The sequence below is a fragment of the Dasypus novemcinctus genome, chromosome 2, assembly GCF_030445035.2.
Source record: "Dasypus novemcinctus isolate mDasNov1 chromosome 2, mDasNov1.1.hap2, whole genome shotgun sequence".
Classification (NCBI taxonomy): Eukaryota; Metazoa; Chordata; class Mammalia; order Cingulata; family Dasypodidae; genus Dasypus; species Dasypus novemcinctus.
The window spans coordinates 37,796,865-37,819,830 of NC_080674.1; the positions used below are offsets into that span (position 1 = coordinate 37,796,865).

A 22,966-nucleotide genomic window follows, 5' to 3' on the forward strand; every position below is an offset into this window, starting at 1 on the left:
CATCAGTGGGAGAAGTGGGCTGGGTCTACTGCAATGAGTAAGGGTGGGGCTTTAGGGTAACTGAATGTGCATATTCTGCCTAAAAGCAGTCACTTTCACGTTTTTATCTATTGTACTTGTTAAACCAACTGGCTAACTGGCAAAAGCTGCGTTAGTTTAAAGTCACACCTTGGAATTCACACACTAGTTGCTTTCTGCCTGGGATACAGAGGAGAGTTTAAGGAGGTTTCTCTCTGTGCCCCTTTTGCCCCCACGGCAGCCTTCTGCACCTATCATGTTGCCACTTACTTCATCTGCAATGCACACTCCTCCCCTCTCTCGCACCAGCTCGAAGGCTTCCTTTAGAAACCCCTTCGGGTACTGAACAACTCCATTCACACCCTGCAAAAGAGCAAACCGAGAAGACCTAAGACAACAGCATAAGCCCTTTGAAAAATTTAAAAAGTCTTGGAGAAAAACGATAGATAGGCTCTAATCGTCATTATCATTAGTAATAATGGCAACTTTAAAAACAATCTGTACAACTGTTTCACATGTGGTTGAAAAGAGGGGCCATGACTCTTACAGTGAGCTGTACTGGATTGAATAGTGTCCCCCCAAATTCATGCTTATCCAGAACTTCAGATGGGACCTTATTTGGAAAAAGAGTCTTGGCAGATGTAAGTAGTTAAGCTGAGATCACACTGGATTAAATCCAATGTCTGGCGTCCTTATAAGAAGGTTATGTGAAGACACAGACACACAAGGAGGGAAGAATACATGTGATGAGGAAGGCAGAGTTTGGAGCGATGCAGTCATAAGCCAAGGATTGCTGACCACCACCAGAGGCTAGGAAAGGGCATGGAAGGATTCTTTCCTGCAGGCTTGGGAGTGAGCAGGGCCCTGCCGGCACCTGGATTTTAGGCTTCCGGCCCCCAGAACTGTGAGAGAATATGTTTCTGTTGTCTTAAGTCACCCAGTTTGTGATAATTCATATGGCAGCCCTAGGAAAGTGACACACATGCCTTCTGGAAAAAGGACACATGTACTTTTTTCCCCGTGAAGTTAGAAAAAGCAGAATAAGGGGATTTGGTAAGATTAAAGCAAGGCTCTCCAGAAAGTTTGCATGTTACCCAACTGAAAATTGTTGGGGTTTCCTTTTCCTTAGAATTTTAGAAAATCAATAGTCTGGGAATAGAAGACGTGACTTTTTAAAAAGGTAAACTGAAAATCAGTGGCTTTCTTTTTCAAGGGGAGGAAGAGAAAGAATTGAATTTGGAAAGGGATGCAGTAATGGACACTTAATGTTGGAATTTCCTAAAATATATGAGTTAAAACTTGTAGATAATTTAAACTTAGCTCAATTAAGGTCTACTGTTAATATACCCACTTGAATTGGTTCTGCAAAGAATCCAGCAATTGACTTGGCCACAGTAGTGTTCAGAGTATCTTTAAACTGTTCCACATACTGGTCTTTAGCCTGGCAGGAGTCTGGAAAACATACACACACAAAAACAGCTTTTGAAGAGGTAAGAATGACAGCCAAGAGAATGGGGAAAAACATAGTAAAGAGAATAGAAAACAGGGGAACAAATTGATTAGAGACCCCTAGAACACAGTTAATCTTGATGTGAGGACATGGATTTCTGAGGAAGGAACATTCTGTCAGAATGACTTGTACTTTGGCTCAAGGAGGGAGATTAGGAAGGCCATAAAGGCATAAGAAAACCATTTCAATTGTTTCTATCTTTGGAATAAACACCCCAAAAGGAATCACTGAGTCTGGTATAAGGAGCTGTTGCCTAAAGAGGCCCATACTCTTAACTGGACAGGTTTAACCTAAATGTACTTGGAGTATGGATTTAATATTTTTAAAAAATAACTGTATTTATTTACCTTTTATCACCACTTACCTGATATGTAATTTTAAAACTACAAAGCATCTCAGTTTTTAGAATTAATATGCTTTTAGACAGTTAGAATTCATCCTAAAGAAGAATGCACTAGTGCCATCTTGTTTTCATTCATTGCAGTGCTTGGCACAGCGTACTATGTTTGTTGTTTACAGGTCTTTCTTCACTTTAAATTGTGAACTTTTCGTGGGCAGGACCTATTTCTTGTTCATTCTGTTAACCTCTAATGCCAAACAAATTGCATGGTGTTATATTGTAGGAGTTCAATAAATGTTTAATCAATGAAGAAGGAAATAAATGGTAGAAATTTGGGCTGATATGCGATATTGAGGAATTTACTTAAAGATCTTCCTTATCTGAAAAGAGAGTAAAGTGTTTGTATTCAAATGATCATTAATTTTCTCTTTGGTTGGATCTAACCTGCTGATAAAACCACCCACTGGGTTTCATATTTCAATTATTGCTTTTTAAATTTTTTTATTACTGGAAGATATATTCTTTTTCAAACCTTTTTTTGTCATTCTTCATAGTTCCTTATCCTCAGCACGAATTTTCAAGTTTATATTTGATTTTCATTAACTATGTTAAACACATTAATTTTACAGTTTGTCTGATTATATCATTATTTGAAATCCTTATGGATCTGTTTTTGATCGTGGGGTTTTCTTTCCTTGCATGAAGGTTATTTTTGACTACAGTCTGTTTATTTTCCTTGGAATTTCATTTGTGAGAATTCTTTAAGGCCTAGAATGAGATAGGTTCCTCCAGAGAATATTTGCATTTGCCATCTTCACACATTCTAAGATTCCTCTAAATGACCAGCTTGAGGTAGAAAGAGCTCAGAATACCAGAAAGTGCCATGATGGCTGCCTGCAGTTCCAATTTTCGGTAATGACATCCCGCCTCACCCCACCCCACACCTGCAAAACCATCTCCTCCCACTTCCATTCAGCACCAGAATCCTTGCAGACCCTTTGGTGGGTGATGGGTTTATTTCCAGTCGACCCATGGAAGAAGTGTGGTCTCTTTGGGGATCCAGCTATTAGATCCCCTCCTTTGGTTGGGTCTTGGACTTTGTCATCCATTCCCAGCACTTCATAAATCCATAGGAAAAAAGCTCAATGTCACCAAGTTTGGCAAATGCCTCTGGGTCAAAAGCAGGTAAAAGTACTCTGCTGACTTTTCTGAGGTCCTGAGAATCCTTACTTTTTTGTGATGATACTTTAAAGAGGATGTTTTTCCATGTTTTAGCCAAGATTTTTAGTTGTTTTCAGCGGGAGATTACCCAACCTGCCATATTACCAGTGCCAGTTGTCCACACCAGTTAAATGTTTAAGCAGTAATAACCATGTTGCTTAAAGATGCTAGAAACACTCTGCTAAAGATGCTAGAAACACTCCTGTCCATGGTGATGGATGCGTCAATAGTTTTGAGCTTTACCACACAGACAGACAGGCATGAAATCCTGTAGGTAGGAGAGGATGGGAGAAAAGGGGGAATATTACTGGGAGGATTACTGAAGCTCCAGAAGCCTTCCCTCTGCATGGCATCGTGAAGAGTAGCAACCAGCAAAGAAGCAGGAAAGACAAGGCAGAGGAATCCTATTCTGGAATGTCAAGGTCTCCTATTAATTGCATCGATAAGAAACTGAATCCATAGAGTGTTCATCCACACCTTTAATTTGGTTCAAAACAGTACCACATATTCTCAGATTGTCTACACTTAAACCATGGCCATGCACAGTACAGGGAATGCAGCAGCAGGAGGCCAATGTGATGGGAGGCCCTGGCCTCGGTGACAGTGAAACCAGTCTGGGAGGTGAAAATCACCCCTGCCATCCTAACACCTACTTAGCAACATGAATGGAGCCCTGTCTCCTGAAGGCTAGAGTTAAGGAACAGAAGCCTTCAGCAACGCTCGTTGAAACTGAAGCAAAAATATATTTTATACTCCTGCCCTTCACTGAAAAATGAGAAAAACACTACCTGGCCCAAAGCATCCTTTATTGGCTTCATGTGATATTTGGGGACTCTTGCTTGGCAGAGGTACCTGATATCTTTTGCTTGTTGTACATTGGGGATTGGAGGGTTTCAGGAAGTAATGACAAGGATAGCAAACCTAGAAAATACACGTTAGCATTGCTTTTGTTGTTTTGATGGGCAGGATTTAGTAAACAAGTAAGTCTTTGCCTCTAGAGATTGAAATTTTCTATTTTTATTAGGATAGGAAGAGAAAGAGGCCTAAGAAGCCTCTAAAGGAAGGATCAGACATATGTTCAAAAGGCACAATTTAGAAATTTAGCCAACCCATTATTATTTGAAGGGTGGAGCAAGATCAACACCAGTGGCTTGAATTTGGACAAACCAAACCAAGAGGATTTGTTGCTAGACCTCTCATGATTTTCTCCCCTCTGCCCACAAGTTCAGTGGTGAGAGTGTCTCCTACTGTAGTTAGTTTTCTTATCACTTCACATTTACTTCATTGGCTCACTGCTGTAACTGCAGGTCAGGCCACCTCTAGAGAGAAATTTGGCATTTAGTGTTTTGCTGTCACCATGACAACATCGAGAGTGTGGAAAGTGGAGGCTTGACTGGGTGCTATCCAAGCACAGAATGGAGATAGAAGAGTTTTTATTTTAGCTGGTGAAACAGAAAGAGTTAATCAGAGCAAAGAGCCAAGAAAGAACAACAATTTTCAAGGAAAAGGAAACTTGTCCTTTCAAAAGGAGAAGAAGAGGACGTGATCGATTCCAGGGTTGGAACATTGTGGGGGCAGTGGTTGATGGGATGTAAATTTCATCATGAATTAGATCCAAACTTCAGGTCCTGGAGTGATCTACTGAAACAAAAGATCCTAGGGGCTGGGGGTGGAGGTATGGGGAGAAGATAATGAAGCCTACCACATAAACATCCATATTTGGCCCACAGAATGGAACCCTGGCCTATGCTGGGAGTGATGACAAAATTCTGAGGTGAAAAGAAAACCTTCAAGGTTTGGCACCTGAATGCACCCAGTGAACCAATCCTAAGAGGAGCTGACAACTGGAGCCATCCGCCCTCAAAGTCCTTTCCATGTTGAGACGCGTTTGAAAACATAGATGAGTGTGATCTGTTTTACAATAAAAACATTCCTGGGGCCCTACAAGCAACAGAGGCATTATATTCTGATTCTGTTTAAAGAGAAAAGATCTGTCTTATCTCCTAAAGAAAGGAGTTCAGAAACAGATGACTTCACATCTGCAAAAGAAAATAGTCCAGAAAAGCACCAATGTCTGCCTTTCCCAGTGATTTAGTCTCCAAATGCCACCAGAGGGATGACCATGGCGTCCTGTCATTTTTAAGTTGGCTCAAGGTACAGGAGAAGCCAAGGGGGTGCACAGAGTAGGGAGGGAGGGAAATGACCATTTCTGAGGTGCTCCTGTGTACTAGATTCTGTGCCAGTGGGTTTGCAGTCAGACGAAGGTCTGCAAGTTGCACCCCCCTGATTTTAGTCCTTGATGCCATCAGATATGGTACACAGTTATGATTTGTCTTGGCATTTCTATCATCTGCCATACCTGCAGGCATAACTATCTCCATTGTAGAAAAGAGAAAACTGAATCTAAAGGTGGTGCTTCTGCTCACGGCTGGTCAAAGGCAGGCCTAAGAGTAAACCCAGATCACTTGACTTCAAGTGCCTCCTCCTGCCCATCCCACAGAAGGGGTTGTTTTTCAGCCCGGTTCATCCTGATGGCACATCTGTGTGAATGAGGGTGATCAGTAAGTGTCGGGAGCACTGGCTTTGCAGTCAGAAGACCTGGGATCAAATCCTGGCTCCTCTGACCCCTTGGTGTGGCCTTGGTTTCCTCATCTTTAAAATGAACAGGGTGAATTATCGTTTTAAACTCTCTTTTGGCTTTGAACTCTGTGACTGTGACTTATTATTTTACTCCAGTGATCATTCTTTCATCTTCCTACCTCTAGTTCGCCATGATCCCATTCAACTTTTAGGACGACTGTGAATTCCCTTCCTTTTAAAGTTGCTTTTAAAGCCTTCCATTTCACATTCTTCTTCTCTACCTGGTGACCCATACTATTCCATTAAAGATGTTTGGGTTGGAGCATTTAGTTCTTTCCTTCAGAACTTCTTGAGATGAGCTAGTCAAAAGGTCTGTACTATAAGAACAAATAACAAATACAAGGCAGGATTTGATTAGCAAAAACACCAATGTTACTTCTATACCTCCTCTCCCTCATTTCTAGCATATGTAAAGAATGCAGTTAAAATGCAATTCATAATAGAAGTTTTCCTTGTGAGAATACCTTTAGAACATTTGCAAGAGATGTCAGTAGCCTTCAGGATAGGCCTCATGTTTTGACAGATGCTCTGACTTTGGCTGGCACTCTGGGTCCCTGAAGAACTTCTGGATTGGAGTTTTTAGATTCCTGAAAGTAGTCACTTCTTTTTTCTTTTTAAAAGATTTATTTATTTTATTTATTTCTCTCTCCTTCCCACCTTCTGCCCCAGTTATCTGTTCTCTGCATCTATTTGCTGCATGTTCTTCTTTGTCTACTTCTGTTGTTGTCAGCGGCATAGGAATCTGTGTTTCTTTTCGTTGCGTCATCTTGTTGTGTCAGCTCTCCGTGTGTGCGGTGCCATTCCTGGGCAGGCTGTACTTTCTTTCCTGCTGGGCGGCTTTCTTTTACGGGGCACACTCCTTGCACATGGGGGTCCCCTACGCGGGGGAACCCCTGCATGGCATGACACTCTTTGAGCACATCAGCACTGCATATGGGCCAGCTCCACACGGGTCAAGGAGGCCCGGGGTTTGACGCAGACCTCCCATGTGGTAGACGGACGCCCTAACCACTGGGCCAAGTCTGCTTCCCCCAGTAATTACTTCTTTTCCCTCCTCTTGTTCCATTGTGAATTGGTAAATAATTCCACAAACCTTCTTTTTTATTCAAATTCATACCAGAGCGATTGCTAATAAGCCACAATATTAAAGACTTCCCCTTCGTTAAGTACCAGGCGATAGTCTGTTCTTGAGCTCAGTTCTGGTAGCATAGCTCCAATAGTCCCACTTTTCCTCCACAGCCAAGCAGATGCACTGATGGTAAAGTGGTAGGAGGCAGGAGAGATGTTCTTACGAGGTGCTTATTTCTAGTCTTGTTTGCTTTGACTTCTTTTTCCTTTGTCCCATTTTTTCAAAGGTAATTGTTCATTCAGGAATGCTTCTGCCTTTCTCCGAATTCTTTACCCCTCCTGACTGTCCATTGGGTCCCTCCCTCCCTGCCCATTTGGACCTGGTGCACAGCTGCATTTCCTAACTGTTTGCACTGGAGAATCTCGACAGTGGCTTCCTCCCCAAGGGCCGCGGAAAACATCTGGGCACATTGTCTGCAAATGACAAAAGAAGGAGTTTGGCAAAACAGGAGCACAGGACAGCCAATTTGGGGGAGCATATGGTATTGAGCAAGGCAAGAGGCCTTCTTAATTTGATATGGAGATTCCTTCCTCACCCACCAGTCCCCTCCCCCCCAATTAAGAAGAAGACCTAATATTCTGCTTTAAAGGGATACTTTTTTTTTTTTCTCTTAGAAATCAGATATGTGGGCACCTCACAAAGGAAACAGATTTCAGTGTTAGCTTAGAAATTACTTGCTCAAGGGTTTGGTGGGTAGGGACAGCTGGAAGAGTAAGTGTGATTAGGTATCTGACTTGGATGCTGAAAAGGGGGGTACACCAAGTCAGAACAGAAGGTGAGTACAATAATGATTCCACAGAAATTTTGTGCATTCAAGTTTTTAAGAACTCATTTCAATGCATTTATTTCCAATTTACTCGATTTTATTTAAAAGTAAAACAAGTTAAAGAAAAATCCAAGGCTTTTCTAAGAAATGCGTCCCTCAAATGGCCTCCAATTCAATTAAGTCCAATCAAGCCCTTCACTGATGTCAGGCTTTCTATTAATTTCCAGTTCTGCTACCAGGAAAATCTTACAATTATTCTGCACACCCAGCAGCCATTAGAGAAACGAGACACAAAAACCCAAAACTCACTGCTTTGCAGCTGAGTCCAGTGGGGAGTTTCGTCTTGTAGGACGCTACATTTGTCAAGCCCAGAGTGTATGGACTGCACCCATGGTATGCTCCCCTGCAGAGAGGAAACAATGGGGGTAGGGGTTAAGTTCATGTCTCTTGCTAGATATGTAACACTGAGGAGGACAAAAGGGGCATGAAGACAGTGGAGAGGAAATAGAATGTACTAATATTCAACTCCAATGATTTTAAAGAAATTTTCTAAGCCTATGTTGGGTGAATTTACTACTAATCTTTTTTACAGGTGTTATAGATTCAAAAGGCTGAAAGGATTTTTTTGGAGACCATCTGGCCAAGAAGTGGACCTTAGGACTGCCCTACCATATTCCTCTAAAGTAATGGGACTAATCTTTCAGCAAATATGCCAGAAATTATAGTTTCAATGGACATTAGTTTTCAAAGTTTCCACCTTGGGAAGCCAAATATTTGTTCCTGTGATATAGCGTTGCTCAACATCTTTGGGAACTTGCAATTGGCTTATAAACCACATTATTAGGCATTTAAGATTTACAGCCTGAAATAGTCATATTTAGTACAAAGTATCCTAATCACTAGTCTTGGATTCAAATGAGTTTTGATAATTTCTTAAATCAAAACCCTTACATGATGAGAATTTAGGGCTAGGACTATTCAAAAAAATGTTTATTTGTCTTGAAAGAGGAGGCACAAACATGTGTTGAGCCCTGGTAGCTTCATAACTGCTTCAAATACATCAATATTCATCTGGACACACATATTTTGGAATGTCTGTTTAGACAAAACATCAACCACAATTTTTTATTGCCATACTTCTTTGATAGCAAATGCTTCTTTACACCTGTAATAACTACATGTGTATTTTATGTAGAATGTACAGTATTGAATGTGTTGTAGTGAGGATGAAATCAATCTTCTTTTGAATTTAGACAGAAATTATGTCCAGAAAGGAGAAAAATGGGATAATTTCTTCTCTCCAACAATTTTTTTTTTAGGTACCAGGCTGGGGATTGAACCTGGGATGTCATATATAAGAAGCCAGTGCTCAACCACTGAGCCACACCGGCTCCTCTGAGCTATTTTTTTTGTTTGTTTGTTTGCTTGCTTTTTTGTTTTTTGCTTTTGGTGAGGCATTGGGAACCAAACCTGGGACCTCCCATATGGAAAGCAGGCACTCAACTGCTTGAGGCATATCCGCTCTCCTTCAACAATTTTCAAGTCATGCTTGTTGTTTACATGAACCTTCTAAGAGTTTCTTTAGAATGTGCTATATAAAATTTCCAAAGGAGACATCTCTGAACACAATTTTAAGTTTTCTATTTATTTTAAATGCTACACTAGCTATCAAGGTATATACTTAATTTATTAAATTATCAATTCTCAAAAGTCACCTAAAGGAGCAAAATTATGCATCCTCTGAAGTTTAAGGGAATAAAAGGTGGAAAATGGCTCAGTTGGCACTGTGAAATAAATACATGGCACTTTGTCCTAGCAGAAATTAAAGTTGGCCCTGTGCCTTATAGTACAACCATGAGCTTTTATGGGAATAGTGCAGTCATTCACTGCTTGGCATATGTTATAGCCAATACCACAGCTTAAAAGTTGTAAACCTGTCATGTGTTCTTGTGTTGGCTAATTTCATGTGTCAACTTGGCTAGGTTGTTGTTGGTCCAGTAGTTTGGTCAAACATTAGCCTGCTTGTTACTGTGAGGGGATTTAAATCATTTGTCAGTTGACTGCATATACAATCAACAGAAGAGATTGCCTTCAGCAATGTGGTGAGTCACCAAAACTGATTTCAGAGGTTAAAAGAAGAATTTTGCCTCAATGTCAGCACTGGCTCTTGCTGGAATTTCCAGCCAGCCAGTTTGCCCTGTGGAATTCAGGTGAAGGACTTCAGTATTACCTTTATCACAATTTCCCATTTGTTGCCTGCCCCATGATGGAGTTCAGATTTGCCAGTGCCCATCATTATGTGATTGAATTCCTTTATAATAAATCTCTCTCTCTCTCTGTGTATATCTACATCAACATCAGCATCAATATCTACATCAACATCAATATCAACATCTGTATCTACATCTACTCTACATCTACATCTATATCTAATATCCATTGATTGTGTTCCTCTGGAGAACCTTGATAATACTTCTCTTCAATTCTTCATGAGGTTCTATGGCATATAAGGATTCCAAGCTTTCATGACCCAGTCAGGGACACCCTATCTTGGATCAGATCAATTTGGATGGGGTTATCAAGTCATAAAATTCATTTGACTGATCCTGTCTAAAGACTAAAATTAGAAAAATGCCTTCGGCAGTGTTCCTCTTCCTTTCCATGCCACAATTTAAAGACATACAATTAGTATTAGGGTAAGTCAATGTTGTTATAAAGTTGAATTTCCCGGTGTGGTTACCTGAAAGAAATGATGTCTGTGCTATTTGTGTGTGCTCTGGCCATCAGCATGGCCAGGTCATTGGCTTCTGAGCCGCTGTTTGTCAAGAAAATGACCTGGAAGGAAAAGGAAGAAACATGGCCTCATACTTCACCTTATTACCTTATTACCCCATTAATTGAAAATTGCTAAAAACTGTGTGTCCCTGCCTCTGATTATTAAGGAGAATGCCCCTAGACCAGATTGGGTTATTTAGAAGTTGATCATTTAAATGTTATGTTAATTCTTCAGCTTTTCATTGAGTGACTATTAAGTGCTAGAGATGCAAAAATGCCTAAGAACTTGTTATAGCTGGGAAAGATTCTGGGTTTTCATTGGCCTTATTTGATGCTCTACAAAGTACTCAGGGAGATCTGCAGTGGTTAGAGACCAAGTGGATCTAAGGATTGGATCTCTTGGCTCCTGAACTTAAGCCACCCCACCTGATTCTGAAGGCCTTGAAATCCTGTTGTGTATGTTTAAGAAAGAAGCAAAAAAAAAACAAAAAACAAAAAACAAAACACCCCATCTTGGCCAAAACAATGGGGAGAACTGAAGAGAAATGGGCACCTCGAATGGCCAAGCTCTGGGAGGCAAGAGTTTGTGCCTTTGCTGACCTCCTTGCCTCTGTCCTTCTTGACTACCCCAGGCTGAACTTAGGTCACAGCTATTCCAAGTTTCTCCACCTTAGCTTAATGGTAAAGTAATAATAATAACTATTATAGGGTATTTTATATGTATTAATACATTTAAAGCCTTGAGACAAATCTTGGCCAACATTTTGACGTCTCAAAATGAGTTTAGAAAAATTCAGCATTTCAGATAAAAATATTTCATTTAGCAAAACTGTCTAAGTGTGTCTTAGACCAAATGAATTGGATGATTTACTAATTTTATAAAAAATGGCTCTACTCTTTGTTAAAGAAGAAATGTAAATAACTTTGTAGTGCAGCTGTGGAACAAAGAGATAAAAACCATTTAAGGAAGGTAGAGAAGAACCTCAGAAGAGCTGGGGCTCTTGGTGAGTGGTTTCTGCCAAATGTGGTGGTAAGGAGAGCAACCAAAGAGAGGCAAAGAGATGATACAAGTCAACACTGGTCCGTCCTGCTTGTTTCACCAGCTATTTATAAATTACTTTCTTTCACTCAGTTCCTTTCAGATATAGTTGTTCAATAAATAGATTGAATTCTGTGTCCACATTCCTGCTTCCTGTGGCAGCTCCCTGTGCCTGGGATCTTGAGACTGCTGTCCACCCCTTTTTTTTGTGGTCCCGGGATGTGATTGAACAAGGGACCTCATTGCTCAGTCATTGAGTTGGTTTTTTTCATTTGTTTGCTTGTTTTTGTTTTTTTTTTAGGAGGCACTGGGACCTAACCTGGGACCTCCCATGAGGGAGGTGGGTGCTTACCTGCTTGATTCACATCTGCTTCCGACACTATTGTCCCTTTGAGCTGGATATTTCATACCTTAAGAGGCTCAGGAAGAAGAGTTGAAAGCTTCTCGGCATATTCATGGATTGGAGGATGGAAGAAGAGAGCACTTGTGTGCCACAGGAGGCCCAGCTGCTTTTGTGCCACTGCATTTACCTTTCTGGATAAACAGGAGAGCAAAGATACCCTTACTACCAGCAGGCATATCCCCTCCCAATACACACATTGACTGTTGACCCAAATATAAGGCTACTTCTCAAAGAGTTTCAAGAGGTAGATTTCATTCACAAGCTAGAAAGAATGTCTGTAAGCATCAGAGGTGTACAACAATGGAATGTGTTGCTTCAAAAGGTAATGAATTCTTTTCAGGACAAGTGTGCACTAGGAGACTAATGATTGTTAGGGAATTTATAAAAGACATTCTTGGTCCAGGAGGGAATTTGGCCTTAGAATCTCTTCTAGCTATATATGTTCTTATTAAGTTCCCCTTGAACAATTTGGAAAATAGAGATGACTGGATGTAAACCCAGGTGTCTTCCCCTTCTATTCTTCTAAACGACTATAGCTCTATTCATGCACGTGTATGTAAGATCAACACTTTTTTCTTCAAGGAGATTCAATTGTCTGGGACTGAGCAGTGGTCAGTGTTGATAAACATTTCATAACTATGAAACCATATTCTTTGAAGGATCAGACCAATATTATAGGGTAAACTGGTTCATGTTGAGAGATTGTAGGACAAAAGGGTAGATAAGTGTGTGGGATCTGACTAGGCGGGCCTTGAAAAGATGGGCAAAGGTATTTAACTTCATCTAAGGAACAGCAATTCCTAAAATTATTGTTAAACACCAATTCTGTTTGTTACTTATATCTGTTACTAAAAAGAATCAGCTCAGTGATTAAGTAATTTTGAGAAATACTGGATCAACCAGATTTCTTTACTGCAAGATTTGTTAGTACCTTTAATAGGCTAATGTGTACTGTTTTTCCCCAAAAGGAAGACGTAGTTTAAACTATTTCCCAGATTTATTTTCTCATGGTATTTGTGGTAGATTGAGTGATATACTCCAATATGAACATGTTCTTAATCTTAACCTACATTCCCATGGGTGTGAACCCATTGTAAATAGGTCTTTTTGAAGATGTTGTTTTTAATTAAGATGTGGCCCAGCTGAAGTGGGTGGGAGGGGGTTGGTCAGGATTACTGGAGGTCTTATAAATAGAACCTGGAAGCCATGGAAGCCAGAAAGGAGAGGACATTGCCATGTGACAGGAGGTAGAGATATAAACCAAGGAGCCCTAAGGATTGCCCAAGCACCCCAATGTACAGCCTCTGGAAGAAAGCAAGTCTTGTTGATCTCTTGATATTTTATTTATTCTAGCCTCAAAAACATGAGCCAATAAATTCCTGCTGTTGAGCCAACCCATTGTATGGTACTTTTTATAGCAGCTCAGCCAACTAAGAGAGTTCCCATTCCCACTAGACCTGTCCTCTGATTAGTGTCCCACAGAACTCATTTTAGAAAACACTGTTGAATGTTAACAGGCTCTTATACAGAAGAGACACTTGGCAAAAGGAATGTTCAGGAGCAGAAATCTGAGAGGCACGTGAAGGTTGTAATGGAGGGGAAGGATGGATAATGGTGAGACCAGCTAGGAGGGCATGGTGGCTTTCCATGGGTGGAAGGATGGGAGCTGCTAGTAGAGCTGTGTTAGGAGAGCTGCTCAGCGTGAAAAAAGCACAGCCTGCCCAGGAATGGCACCACACACATGGAGAGCTGACGCAGCAAGATGACGCAACAAAACAAGACACAGATTCTGGGTGCCGCTGACAAGAATACAGGTGGACACAGAAGAACACACAGCAAATGGACACAGAAAGCAGACAACTGGGGGGGTGGGGGGGGGGAAGGGGAGAGAAAAAAAAGGCAGGGGGTAAAGGAAAAAGCCTGGGGCACCCAGAGACTGGGGCCAGAGGAACGAGCTGAACCGCCTGATGGAGATCAGGAGAAGCACAAAGGTCATTAAACCAGTGAGAGTGGTTGATTCACATGCATGATGCCAAAAGGTTTAGTGGGAGAATTAAGGAAATGGTTAAAATTTTTCTCTCATTTTTTCCTAGTTCTTTCAAGTGTATTTGGCCTATATTTTAAATTGCATCTGAAATTTATTTTAGATACTCCTCAGGTCCTGGCACAGGACTAATTCTTCCTGAAGACAGTAAGGAAAGGGGAAGGCAATTGGGGGGAGGTGAGAGTTGGGACCCGGAGGTACAACTGACAACTCGCTTCCTGATCACAGCTTAAGGAAGAGCCCTTTGCTTCTTGCTTTCACAGAAAGGCCCAAACCTAATCAGTTTATTTTATACTGCTTTATTTTTTTCCCATTTAAAGTGAATTTAATAGGCCAGATTATTAAAGACAAGAGAGAGTAGACATTAAAATGAGATGGCTGTACCATAACCAAAGGAGCACAGGCAGCTCTAACAGGAGGGCATTTGTTGTGGGACTGAATCTCAAGATTAATTGATGCCTACATTTCCAATGTAAATTTCTGGCTGTGATTATGCCTTTCTCTTGTCATCTCTTCTTTCCTCATCCACCTGTCAGAATTGACTAAGAAGATCTTTGGGCAAGAAGTTATTTCTCTTCTCTCATCAACCAGCCCCCAACGTACCCCATCCCTCGCTCTGCCCCCACACACTTGCCTGTTTCTCAGAGAACTGCCTGCCTTTCCCTTTCTGTCTGCATTTTTCTCAGTACATTCATCTCTTTATAAAGGTGTTACTAGAGAGTGGAAATACATGGCAACACTCCAGTCATATGGTACCTGGCATTCTGCGTGTACAATGAGAATTACAAAACAAGAATTTGAATTGTCAAAACAAGAAAAAAGTACAGTGTTAGAGTTTTATCCAGGAAAAGCTAGGCATATGCCAGGCATAATCTGTGAGTTAATTTTTAACTAGGCTGAGTGAATCAAGGCTTCTGAATCACTTAAATAATCTTTAGTTTGCTTCCCAAATATTCTTCTAGAAATAAACCCCCAGATTTTAAGGATACTCACGGGTGGCAGTGACCGACACTGACAGTGACAACCCCTGAATAGAAATCCAGGTATCTGTTTCCCTCTGAATCAAATAGCCACTCCATATGACCCTGGTGGAGCAACAAGGGCTTCTGAAAATATGCTGTTGCCACGGGAGAAAGATGTTGCTTGTGGATCTCCAGTACTCGGTTATAGGAAAGGGACTGTAGATAGAAGATATTGAAAATATTTCTTTTCCTTATCTTGACACTTCTGACACGATCAACAGTAGGTCAATGTAACACTACCAAGTATCTCTACTGAACTGAATACAGGGCTCCTTGCACAAGTGAGTGTACATTTTTACAATATCCTTCATATGAGAATCTAAGGCCTTGTCTCTTAAGTAGTTGAAATTATTATTCACGGTCATTAAACCTTTCTAGTTCAAACATGAAGAAGAAGGCTGAAATTTTTCTATCTCTCAATGGAAAACTCTTGCTTTGAGTTGACTTTAGCTATGAAAAGAAAATGGACTTTGGAAATAAAATGTCTGAACTTATAAAACATTTTTGTTGTGGTTTTTTTAGAAAATAAAATAAAAATGAAATGCTGGTGTTTCTGTCTTGAATTATAAAACATCTCTCCCCTGCTTCTTTGCAGTTTCTTCCTGACCTATATTTTGACTCTATAACTTCTAACCTATGGATATTATTTAGAATAAAGGGGCTGCTGAGAAAGAGAGAGGGAGGGAAGGAGAAAGGGAGGAGAGGAAGAGAGAGAGAATCAATCTTTATTAGCCTGAGAACAAAATAATAACCTCATATATTTTGGTGGAGGACTCAGGAAGGTATGATCATGCATTGCTGTGTGAATCAATCAAAATTGTCACACATAGTCTCTTTTTTTATACTGTCTCTGACTGTCTCATACACACATGCACACATAGCAGTTCACAAATGGAACATGAGAATATCAGATATTCCCAATGACTTAAAGGAAGGAGATCTTAGAGTATTTAGAATATCTAACACGTGATAGCAGGCAAGGCCATTTGTGGGTCCTTCTTGAGGAAACAATAGATTGGGACCTTCTAAAAGAGCCACCTCTTTTGGACTTTCCTAAAACCCTGGCTCTTACCTGGGATCTCTCTGGTAGGAAGTCGCATGGAGGCATTCTAGGTTTTGTGTGAAGACCAAGCTTGGTTACAGATGTCCAGGAAACACCAACTAGAAGTGAAGTGAGTTAGGATCCTCATTTAAACATCATATAGGTCTGTTCATGGAAGTTACCTATATTCACCTGAATCGAGGTCCTTGGGCAATATTAGTTATTTATTAGTTATTTTTTAATCATTTTGTTTGGATTTAAAAACAGGTATCTCAATCACAGAACTTGTGGTAAAGAAAAGACAGTTGCTCGAACCTGATCAGGAAAGCCAGGACAATTTTGGGAAAAGTTATGGTCTCTCCCGCCACTGTCCCTCAACCTAGGGAAGCTGAGTCAACTATGATTCTCTCTTCAGTTGACCAAACTGACAATGCAGTGTGCTGCTGGAGTACCTCCTCTTTGCTAACAGAAATGCGTCTAGGCTCTGCATCCTAGCCTGGTACCTGACTGGCACTCAGTAAATGTAGAATTAATGGTTGTTGACTATTTTTTTCAGAGGATGAGAAAGGATAGGCATTGATACACCCAGAATATGTGGAAGACAACACTTCCCTCCAAATTAGAGCTATGGTAAAGCAGAGGCAAGCTGAATCAGAGAAATCATAAGATATTTGGGGCTAGAAGAGACCTTAACTTTTTTGGGGATCAAAGTGCTCATTCTATAGTTGAGTAAACCAGCCAAAAATGGTAAATTTAATTTCTTTAGGGTCACCAAGCTAGTTAGCTGCAGAAAAAGAATAAACTCTAGCCTAATACCATTTCCTGCTCATTCATTGTCCCCCATCACCTTTCCCATCCAGCACAGATTTTGACCTTTCTGCAGCAGTGGGATGGAATAATGCAATCATAGACTGAGAGCTGGAAAAAGTCTCTAGAGACCTTAGAAGAACTCTCAGGAAAGAATGTTCCTATTTTGAACATTCTCAAGGTCATTATCAAGACAAAAGCTTCACCAGGGCACATTCAAACCTCAGATTTCACAGGTGGGGAGAACTAAGGAAAACGATGTCTCTTGTTCAGCATAAAGGTTTGACTGCCTGGATGAAATGATGGTGTTTGGGGTGGCTATGAAGTTACAGTCCTGAGAACCACAATGAGTAATTGTGATTTTAAATGGAGCTGAATATATTTTATTTGAAAGAGATCTCATTCACTTTTCTGCTTGAAATAATCACTAATGCCATTAATTTGCTCTTACTTTTAAAGCAAATAGCTTTTGGCTATCCACGCATAGAAATCACACACATGAAAAGATAGCTTAAGTTTTCTGAGATTTTCATATTTTGAAAAGCCTTTCATTGGGTCTCTCTGCATTAGGTACTCTTCTGAGATGGAAAAAAACATTGTGAATGTTTCTAATATTCAAAATCCATTCACTCCTTCGGTTTCATTTTCCTTTTTTGCAAAATTGGACTTGACCATTGAGGAGACCATAAGCAATCTTGATGCCAAGGCTATAGGGATTATGAAAGTGGGCTGGAGAGGAAGGAGAGTTGGAAAGAAAGACTGGAAAAAGGAAAGCCTGAATTTTAAACAGTCAAGCCAGTTCATTTATTCATTCATTCACCAATTTTTGAGTATCTATTATATAAGACAGTGATAGGCATGAGCTGGTGGTTGGGCAGCTCCAAATAAAATCAATGAAATCCTGCCCTCAGACAGCATTCAGCCTACCTGAAAAGAGCTAAAATATTCACCTTTGCAACTCTACTACAGGGCAGAAAAAGAAAAGTTATATGAAAAAGGCTATCAGGACTTTGAAAGTCATTAGAAGACAATTACCTTCTCCCAGAGTATATTTGAGATGGGCTCAAAGATGTATAGTATGGATTTGGAATGGGACAATGGGAAAAATCCATTAAAGGAGAGAGAGTGAGCAAGCAATGGCTAAGGGAAACAAAGAAAAAAGAAGGAAGGAAGCAAGTAGGAAAAGAAATTGTCATTAAGTGAAATAAATTTACCTAACATCTCAAAAGTCTATTGCATGTTATACCTCTCTCCTCAACAGACAACGAAAACTCAAAAAACAAAACAAAACAAAACAAAAAACCGATGGACATAAACAACCAAGAGTGCTTTGGTTTTCATTATTTCATTATTTGCCAGAAAAATTTTAAAGCTAAATATGCAGATAACCACTTGCATTCTTTTATAGGCTATGTTTTGAGGTAAAGGTGAGAGTTGATGGTTAATAAATGTTTTCTTGGGTTCTTGGATTTGTGTGTGCATGTATACATGGGCATATAGTGTGTAGGGGTGGGGGGCAGAAGGTAGAGACAAAGGGCATAGGGGAAGAGATACCTTAGATCCAGGTTAGTAACACTAAATTCCAGGTCTCTCTCTGGACAGAAATTTATTTATTTATTTAAGAGCCTAATATCACCCTTTTAGGACTGATGTTAAACACTGATAGCAGTTAACATATTTCATCCAATTCACCAGTTTCCATTTCAACTCACCTGAAAACTTAACATAATTAAAGATGAAATTCAACATACAAAACACCACTCTTACATGAATAAATGTCAAGTGGATAATTGGAATCCACAATTCCACAGCAGACTAATTTTGTGTTCTTTCCACATAGCATCAAAAAATGAAACACTATTGGGCAAAGTAAGAGAAATCAATTTCTGTGGGCATTTGAAAACTCTAGGGGAATTCTATTTGTACTGTTAAAGATGTTTATAACATCTCCACAACCAACTTTCATCACAGAGGGAGTATTACAGGCTTCCTTACCTTTTAAAATAAAGATTATGAAATATCTGAAAATACACGATGGACTCAGCTGGTGGGACATTAAGGTGGTGTAATTAAAATGCTAATTATGTTGTATTTCTGCATGGCATATTAGCTAACTTAAAAAAGTTGTCACATTTGTTACCTCATTTGATACTTAGGATGTCCCATGAGTTAGGAAAGGAAGATTTTATCATTCCACCTTGGAGCTGAGGCAATGACAAGTTCACTGAGGGTGAAATTGCAGTTTTGAGGGCCACCCATCATGCTGGAGGTCTGAGATGCCACTGTGTTGGGGTGTTGTTATGTGAGGGGTAGTAGTTGGTTGGAGGAGAATGTTTTCTTCATCTGCCCCCTATCTTCCCAGTGAGCTGGTGCTGACTGAACTCCCAGACCTGCGGAGAGGTTCTTTTTTCTTTACAAACTTTTCCATGTTTTGCAGGAAGTTGCAGGTGGGCACCCAACTGGTTGAGCCACATCTGCTTGCCCTGTCCTTCTTCTGATACTCCTGGGAGCAGTGCTACAGGCCACCCTCCCTGCCCTTCACATGTGTTACATCAGTTCCACAGATTGCAGCAGAGACTGTGCAGGCAAGAGGCCACCCCTTCTCGCTGTGGTTCTGTTTCCAGCACTGGCACCTAGTAGATGCTCAAATCCTTATTGACTGACTATTTTGCCCACAACAGGTGCTCAAGAAGTCTATGTTTGTTGACTGTGCTTTTGTAGAACAAACACAAGCAGGCATGTATCTTGATGTATTAGATAAGAAAGTAGAACTAGAAGTCCTAAAGTGTTTACAAGGCCAAGGGAAGAGTGTAACAGTCAAATCTATACGGCATGGGTTTGCAATATAACTTCTTAGCCAATGCTTCATTGGTGGAACTATGTCAAGGAGTCCTCAGTGAGCTGACCAAAATCTCTAGGTACTGAGTCTCACCTGCAATTTCACTACCATCAGCCCAGCTCCACCACCCTCAGAGGTTGGGAAATGCTAGGGGATGGTGGCAGCATCAGTGGCATTTTCTCTTGCTTTGTCAACAACTGGTACTTTCAAGATAATTCTCTCCTTTTCTACTATAAGACTCTGGATATAATTCTAGTTCCTTCTCAGAAGATGATGGAGTTAAGTCATGCTCTGGCAAAAGATCCTTGACCAAAGAGAAGACCAAACAGGAGTGCAAGGAGGGTGGAAAAGAAAGGGTCTCTTGGAAGCACTCTGACATCGGGCTCAGAAAGACTGGGCTTGGAATCTCCAGTGGACTCTTATGATTCTACTTTTGACCAAATTTCTTAATTTTTCTTAATCTCGAGTTTCTTCATCTGTGACTTGGGATAATGATACAAGTTAGGTTGAAGATGGAAGGTGATAAGTTTAAAGTATAAGGCCTGCATTAGGTTTCAAAGAACTGCAATTGGTCAAAAAATAAAAATTGTAAAGGCAAATATGAGAGGAGGGAAGGCAATAGAAAAAGGAAATATGGAGAGAAAATGAAAATAAAACGCAGTGCATAACGGAGAATGGAAAAGGGGCCCCTATGCCTGCTGAGGGCCCGTGGCACATAAATATGCAGACAGCTACTTAAGTTCATGTTTACTGAAGGAAATTTGCAAGGAGGTGGTTGGGTTTTAGTAAATAAGAAACCTGAAAACCACAAGCATATAGAATACAATACAGGGAAGTGGACTTGGCCCATGGTTAGGGCATCTGTCTACCACATGGGAGATCCGCGGTTCAAACCCCGGGCCTCCTTGACCCGTGTGCAGCTGGCCCATGCTCAGTGCTGATGTGCACAAGGAGTGCCCTGCCACGCAGGGGTGTCCCCCGTGTAGGGGAGCCCCACACACAAGGAGTGTGCCCCGTAAGGAGAGCCATCCAGCGTGAAAGGAAGTGCAGCCTGTCCAGGAATGGTGCCTCCCACACGGAGAGCTGACGCAACAAGATGACACAACGAAAAGAAACACAGATTACCGTGCCGCTGACAACAACAGAAGCGGGCAAAGAAGAACACACAGCAAAATGGACACAGAGAACAGAAAACTGGGGGGTGGGGGGGGTGGGGGTGGGGTGGGGAGGGGAGAGAAATAAATAAAAATAAATCTTAAAAAAAAAAAAGACGTTTGAAAAAAAAAAAAGAATAAAGTCACCAATGTCTCCAGTTTTAGAGAGGCTGCTCCAGGTCTCTCCACATTTTCTACTCCTGCTGGAGAAGAGGAGAGGTCAGACGGAAGAGGAGGGCCTTGTCCTGTCTTGGGTGACACTGGTAAATCATTGAGCTTCTCTGAGTTTCAATTTCTTGGTCAGTAATTGAGGGCGAGGTGCCACTTCCTCAGGGGCATTTTAGTGATGATGCTTTGTTTTCTAAAATAGTCATCTCTGAGAATCTATTTATTAAAGTAAATACTTTATTATGCATCACTCGCCTTTTATTTCTTTGTATTTCAGCTAAAACATGCTCTTTCTTTTGAAGTTGTATATAGCTACGTTTTCAAAAAAAAAGGGCACTACAAAATATTGGTTATGAAAAGGGGGCCCTGGACCTGACACGATGAGAACCGCTGTGTTAGATGACGCATCTCTAAGGCCCCATCCAGGTCTGACATTCCAGAATTCTCCAGCGCTCAGCCCTTCCCCTACCCTCTGCTGACCCAGCGTCCCCGCGTTTCCACTCACGGCTCAGGAAAGGACGCCTCTGGGACACGGTGGGAGGGGAGCACGAGGCTCTCAGCAAAGGTCTCCCGGCTAGAATCATCTCTCTCAGTCTGGAAGCAAATACCTACGGAAGCAGGTCTGACGGAGCTCGGGTTCCAACTGCTCGGGGACTGTCCGGCTGGACTTTGAGATTAGGACGGAGGGGGAGGAGGCTCCCCAGGGAAGTCCAGGAGTGAATACTGTTCCGGGCTTCAGACAGGCCCCAGGGCGCTCAGAGACAGCAACTGTGCCTTAAAGAGGGTGCATGGGTGGGAGAGAGAGAGGAAGGGAAGGTGGGGGGGAATGACAGGCAAGGGGAGGTCTTCTGGAATGCTGCCAAGGTCTCATCACCTGGGCATCTCTCCAGGAGGCTGGGGACGGGGGCGGGGGAAGGCCGAGGATGTGCTGGAAGGGCCAGAGACTGAGAAATGAGGAGTGTAAGGGAAAGAGGAGGAGGGTATGCATGAAGTGAATGAATCCAGCGGTCGTTCTTGGGAGCTCCTAGACTCAGAGGAAAAGAAGAAGGAACAATGGGGGAAGGCGGTGTGTTCAAAACTCGAGGCCGATGCCTGCCCTGCTGGAGCAGGGAAACCCAAAAGCTAGGTCCGGCTGTGGGCAGCGTGGATCCCGCCGGCAGCTCAATGAGGCAAGAGGTTGAGAGCTGAGGAGTTACCGTGCTTTATTTTTATTGTATTGTATTGAATTTCTTAAATTCCCATTTGTCATTCCTGCCTCCCCCCAACCCCGATTATTTAGTATGTTTAATGCGTATCTCTTTGTTGGCCTGTATTGAAAAAGGTGCAAATTTTACTTTATGTAAACGTGTCAGATGTGTCTTTTCTCGACTCAGCGCCATGTTTTTAAAGATCCATGCAGCTTGCTCTGTGGACATCTCTTCCAGGTTTCCTGCTGCTGTAGAATAGCAGTCTGTGTGCTTTTGCCTGGCAGTTTCTAAGGGCACAGTGACAAGGGAATGGGGTGCGTGGACATCATTAATCTTCTATCTGCCCTGAGAGGACTTGCCTGGGTCACATCCCCCATCAACACCCCGGAAACCACCTCCTTCCCCCTGAACGCGCTCAGGACGGGAGGGGTCTAGCTCGCACAGAACGTGTTTTACGTTCCATGTAAATTGCCCCTTTTGGGTGGGCTCCTGGCTCCCTGCCCATTCTGTTTTGGGGGCTGCACAGCCTGTGCTCTGGCTGGCCAACTGCTGGGGAGATGACCCCGCTCTGCCAGCAAAGACAGCCTCGCCCGGGGGCCCACCTCGGGGCGTGCGCAGCTGGAGCGAGAGGAAATGCTGCCTTCCTGAAGCCAGCCTTACGTTCTCCAGCTCCACCGGGCTGGGATTGATTTTTGCCTTTGTGACCACCACACACACCCTGTCCTGAGATCTTTCTTGGGCAGGAAGGTTAGAGAGTGTTACAGCGATAGAGTCCGACACCAAGGGCTGCCTCCTGTGGGAAAGCCAAAAAGTGCATTTTGAATAACTTCTGGAGGGGAAGTAACTTTATTTAAAGTGAAAA

The 22,966-nt window shown here is 41.7% G+C and overlaps 1 protein-coding gene across 1 annotated transcript in view; it reads right to left on the reverse strand.

Annotated features, from left to right (window-relative positions):
* Window positions 1-21,610, reverse strand: part of AGXT2 (alanine--glyoxylate aminotransferase 2) — a 34,682-nt gene extending 13,072 nt beyond the window's left edge. Inside the window, exons 1-9 of the mRNA XM_004453339.5 lie at window positions 21,423-21,610; window positions 15,980-16,068; window positions 14,879-15,063; window positions 11,849-11,972; window positions 10,365-10,459; window positions 7,934-8,027; window positions 7,178-7,271; window positions 1,370-1,470; window positions 289-381 (exon numbers count right to left, since the gene is read on the reverse strand). Coding sequence (XP_004453396.2) covers window positions 289-381; window positions 1,370-1,470; window positions 7,178-7,271; window positions 7,934-8,027; window positions 10,365-10,459; window positions 11,849-11,972; window positions 14,879-15,063; window positions 15,980-16,068; window positions 21,423-21,501 — 954 coding nt within the window. The 5' untranslated portion in view covers window positions 21,502-21,610. The remainder of the gene's footprint in view (window positions 1-288; window positions 382-1,369; window positions 1,471-7,177; window positions 7,272-7,933; window positions 8,028-10,364; window positions 10,460-11,848; window positions 11,973-14,878; window positions 15,064-15,979; window positions 16,069-21,422) is intronic.
* Window positions 21,611-22,966: the final 1,356 nt, after the last annotated feature.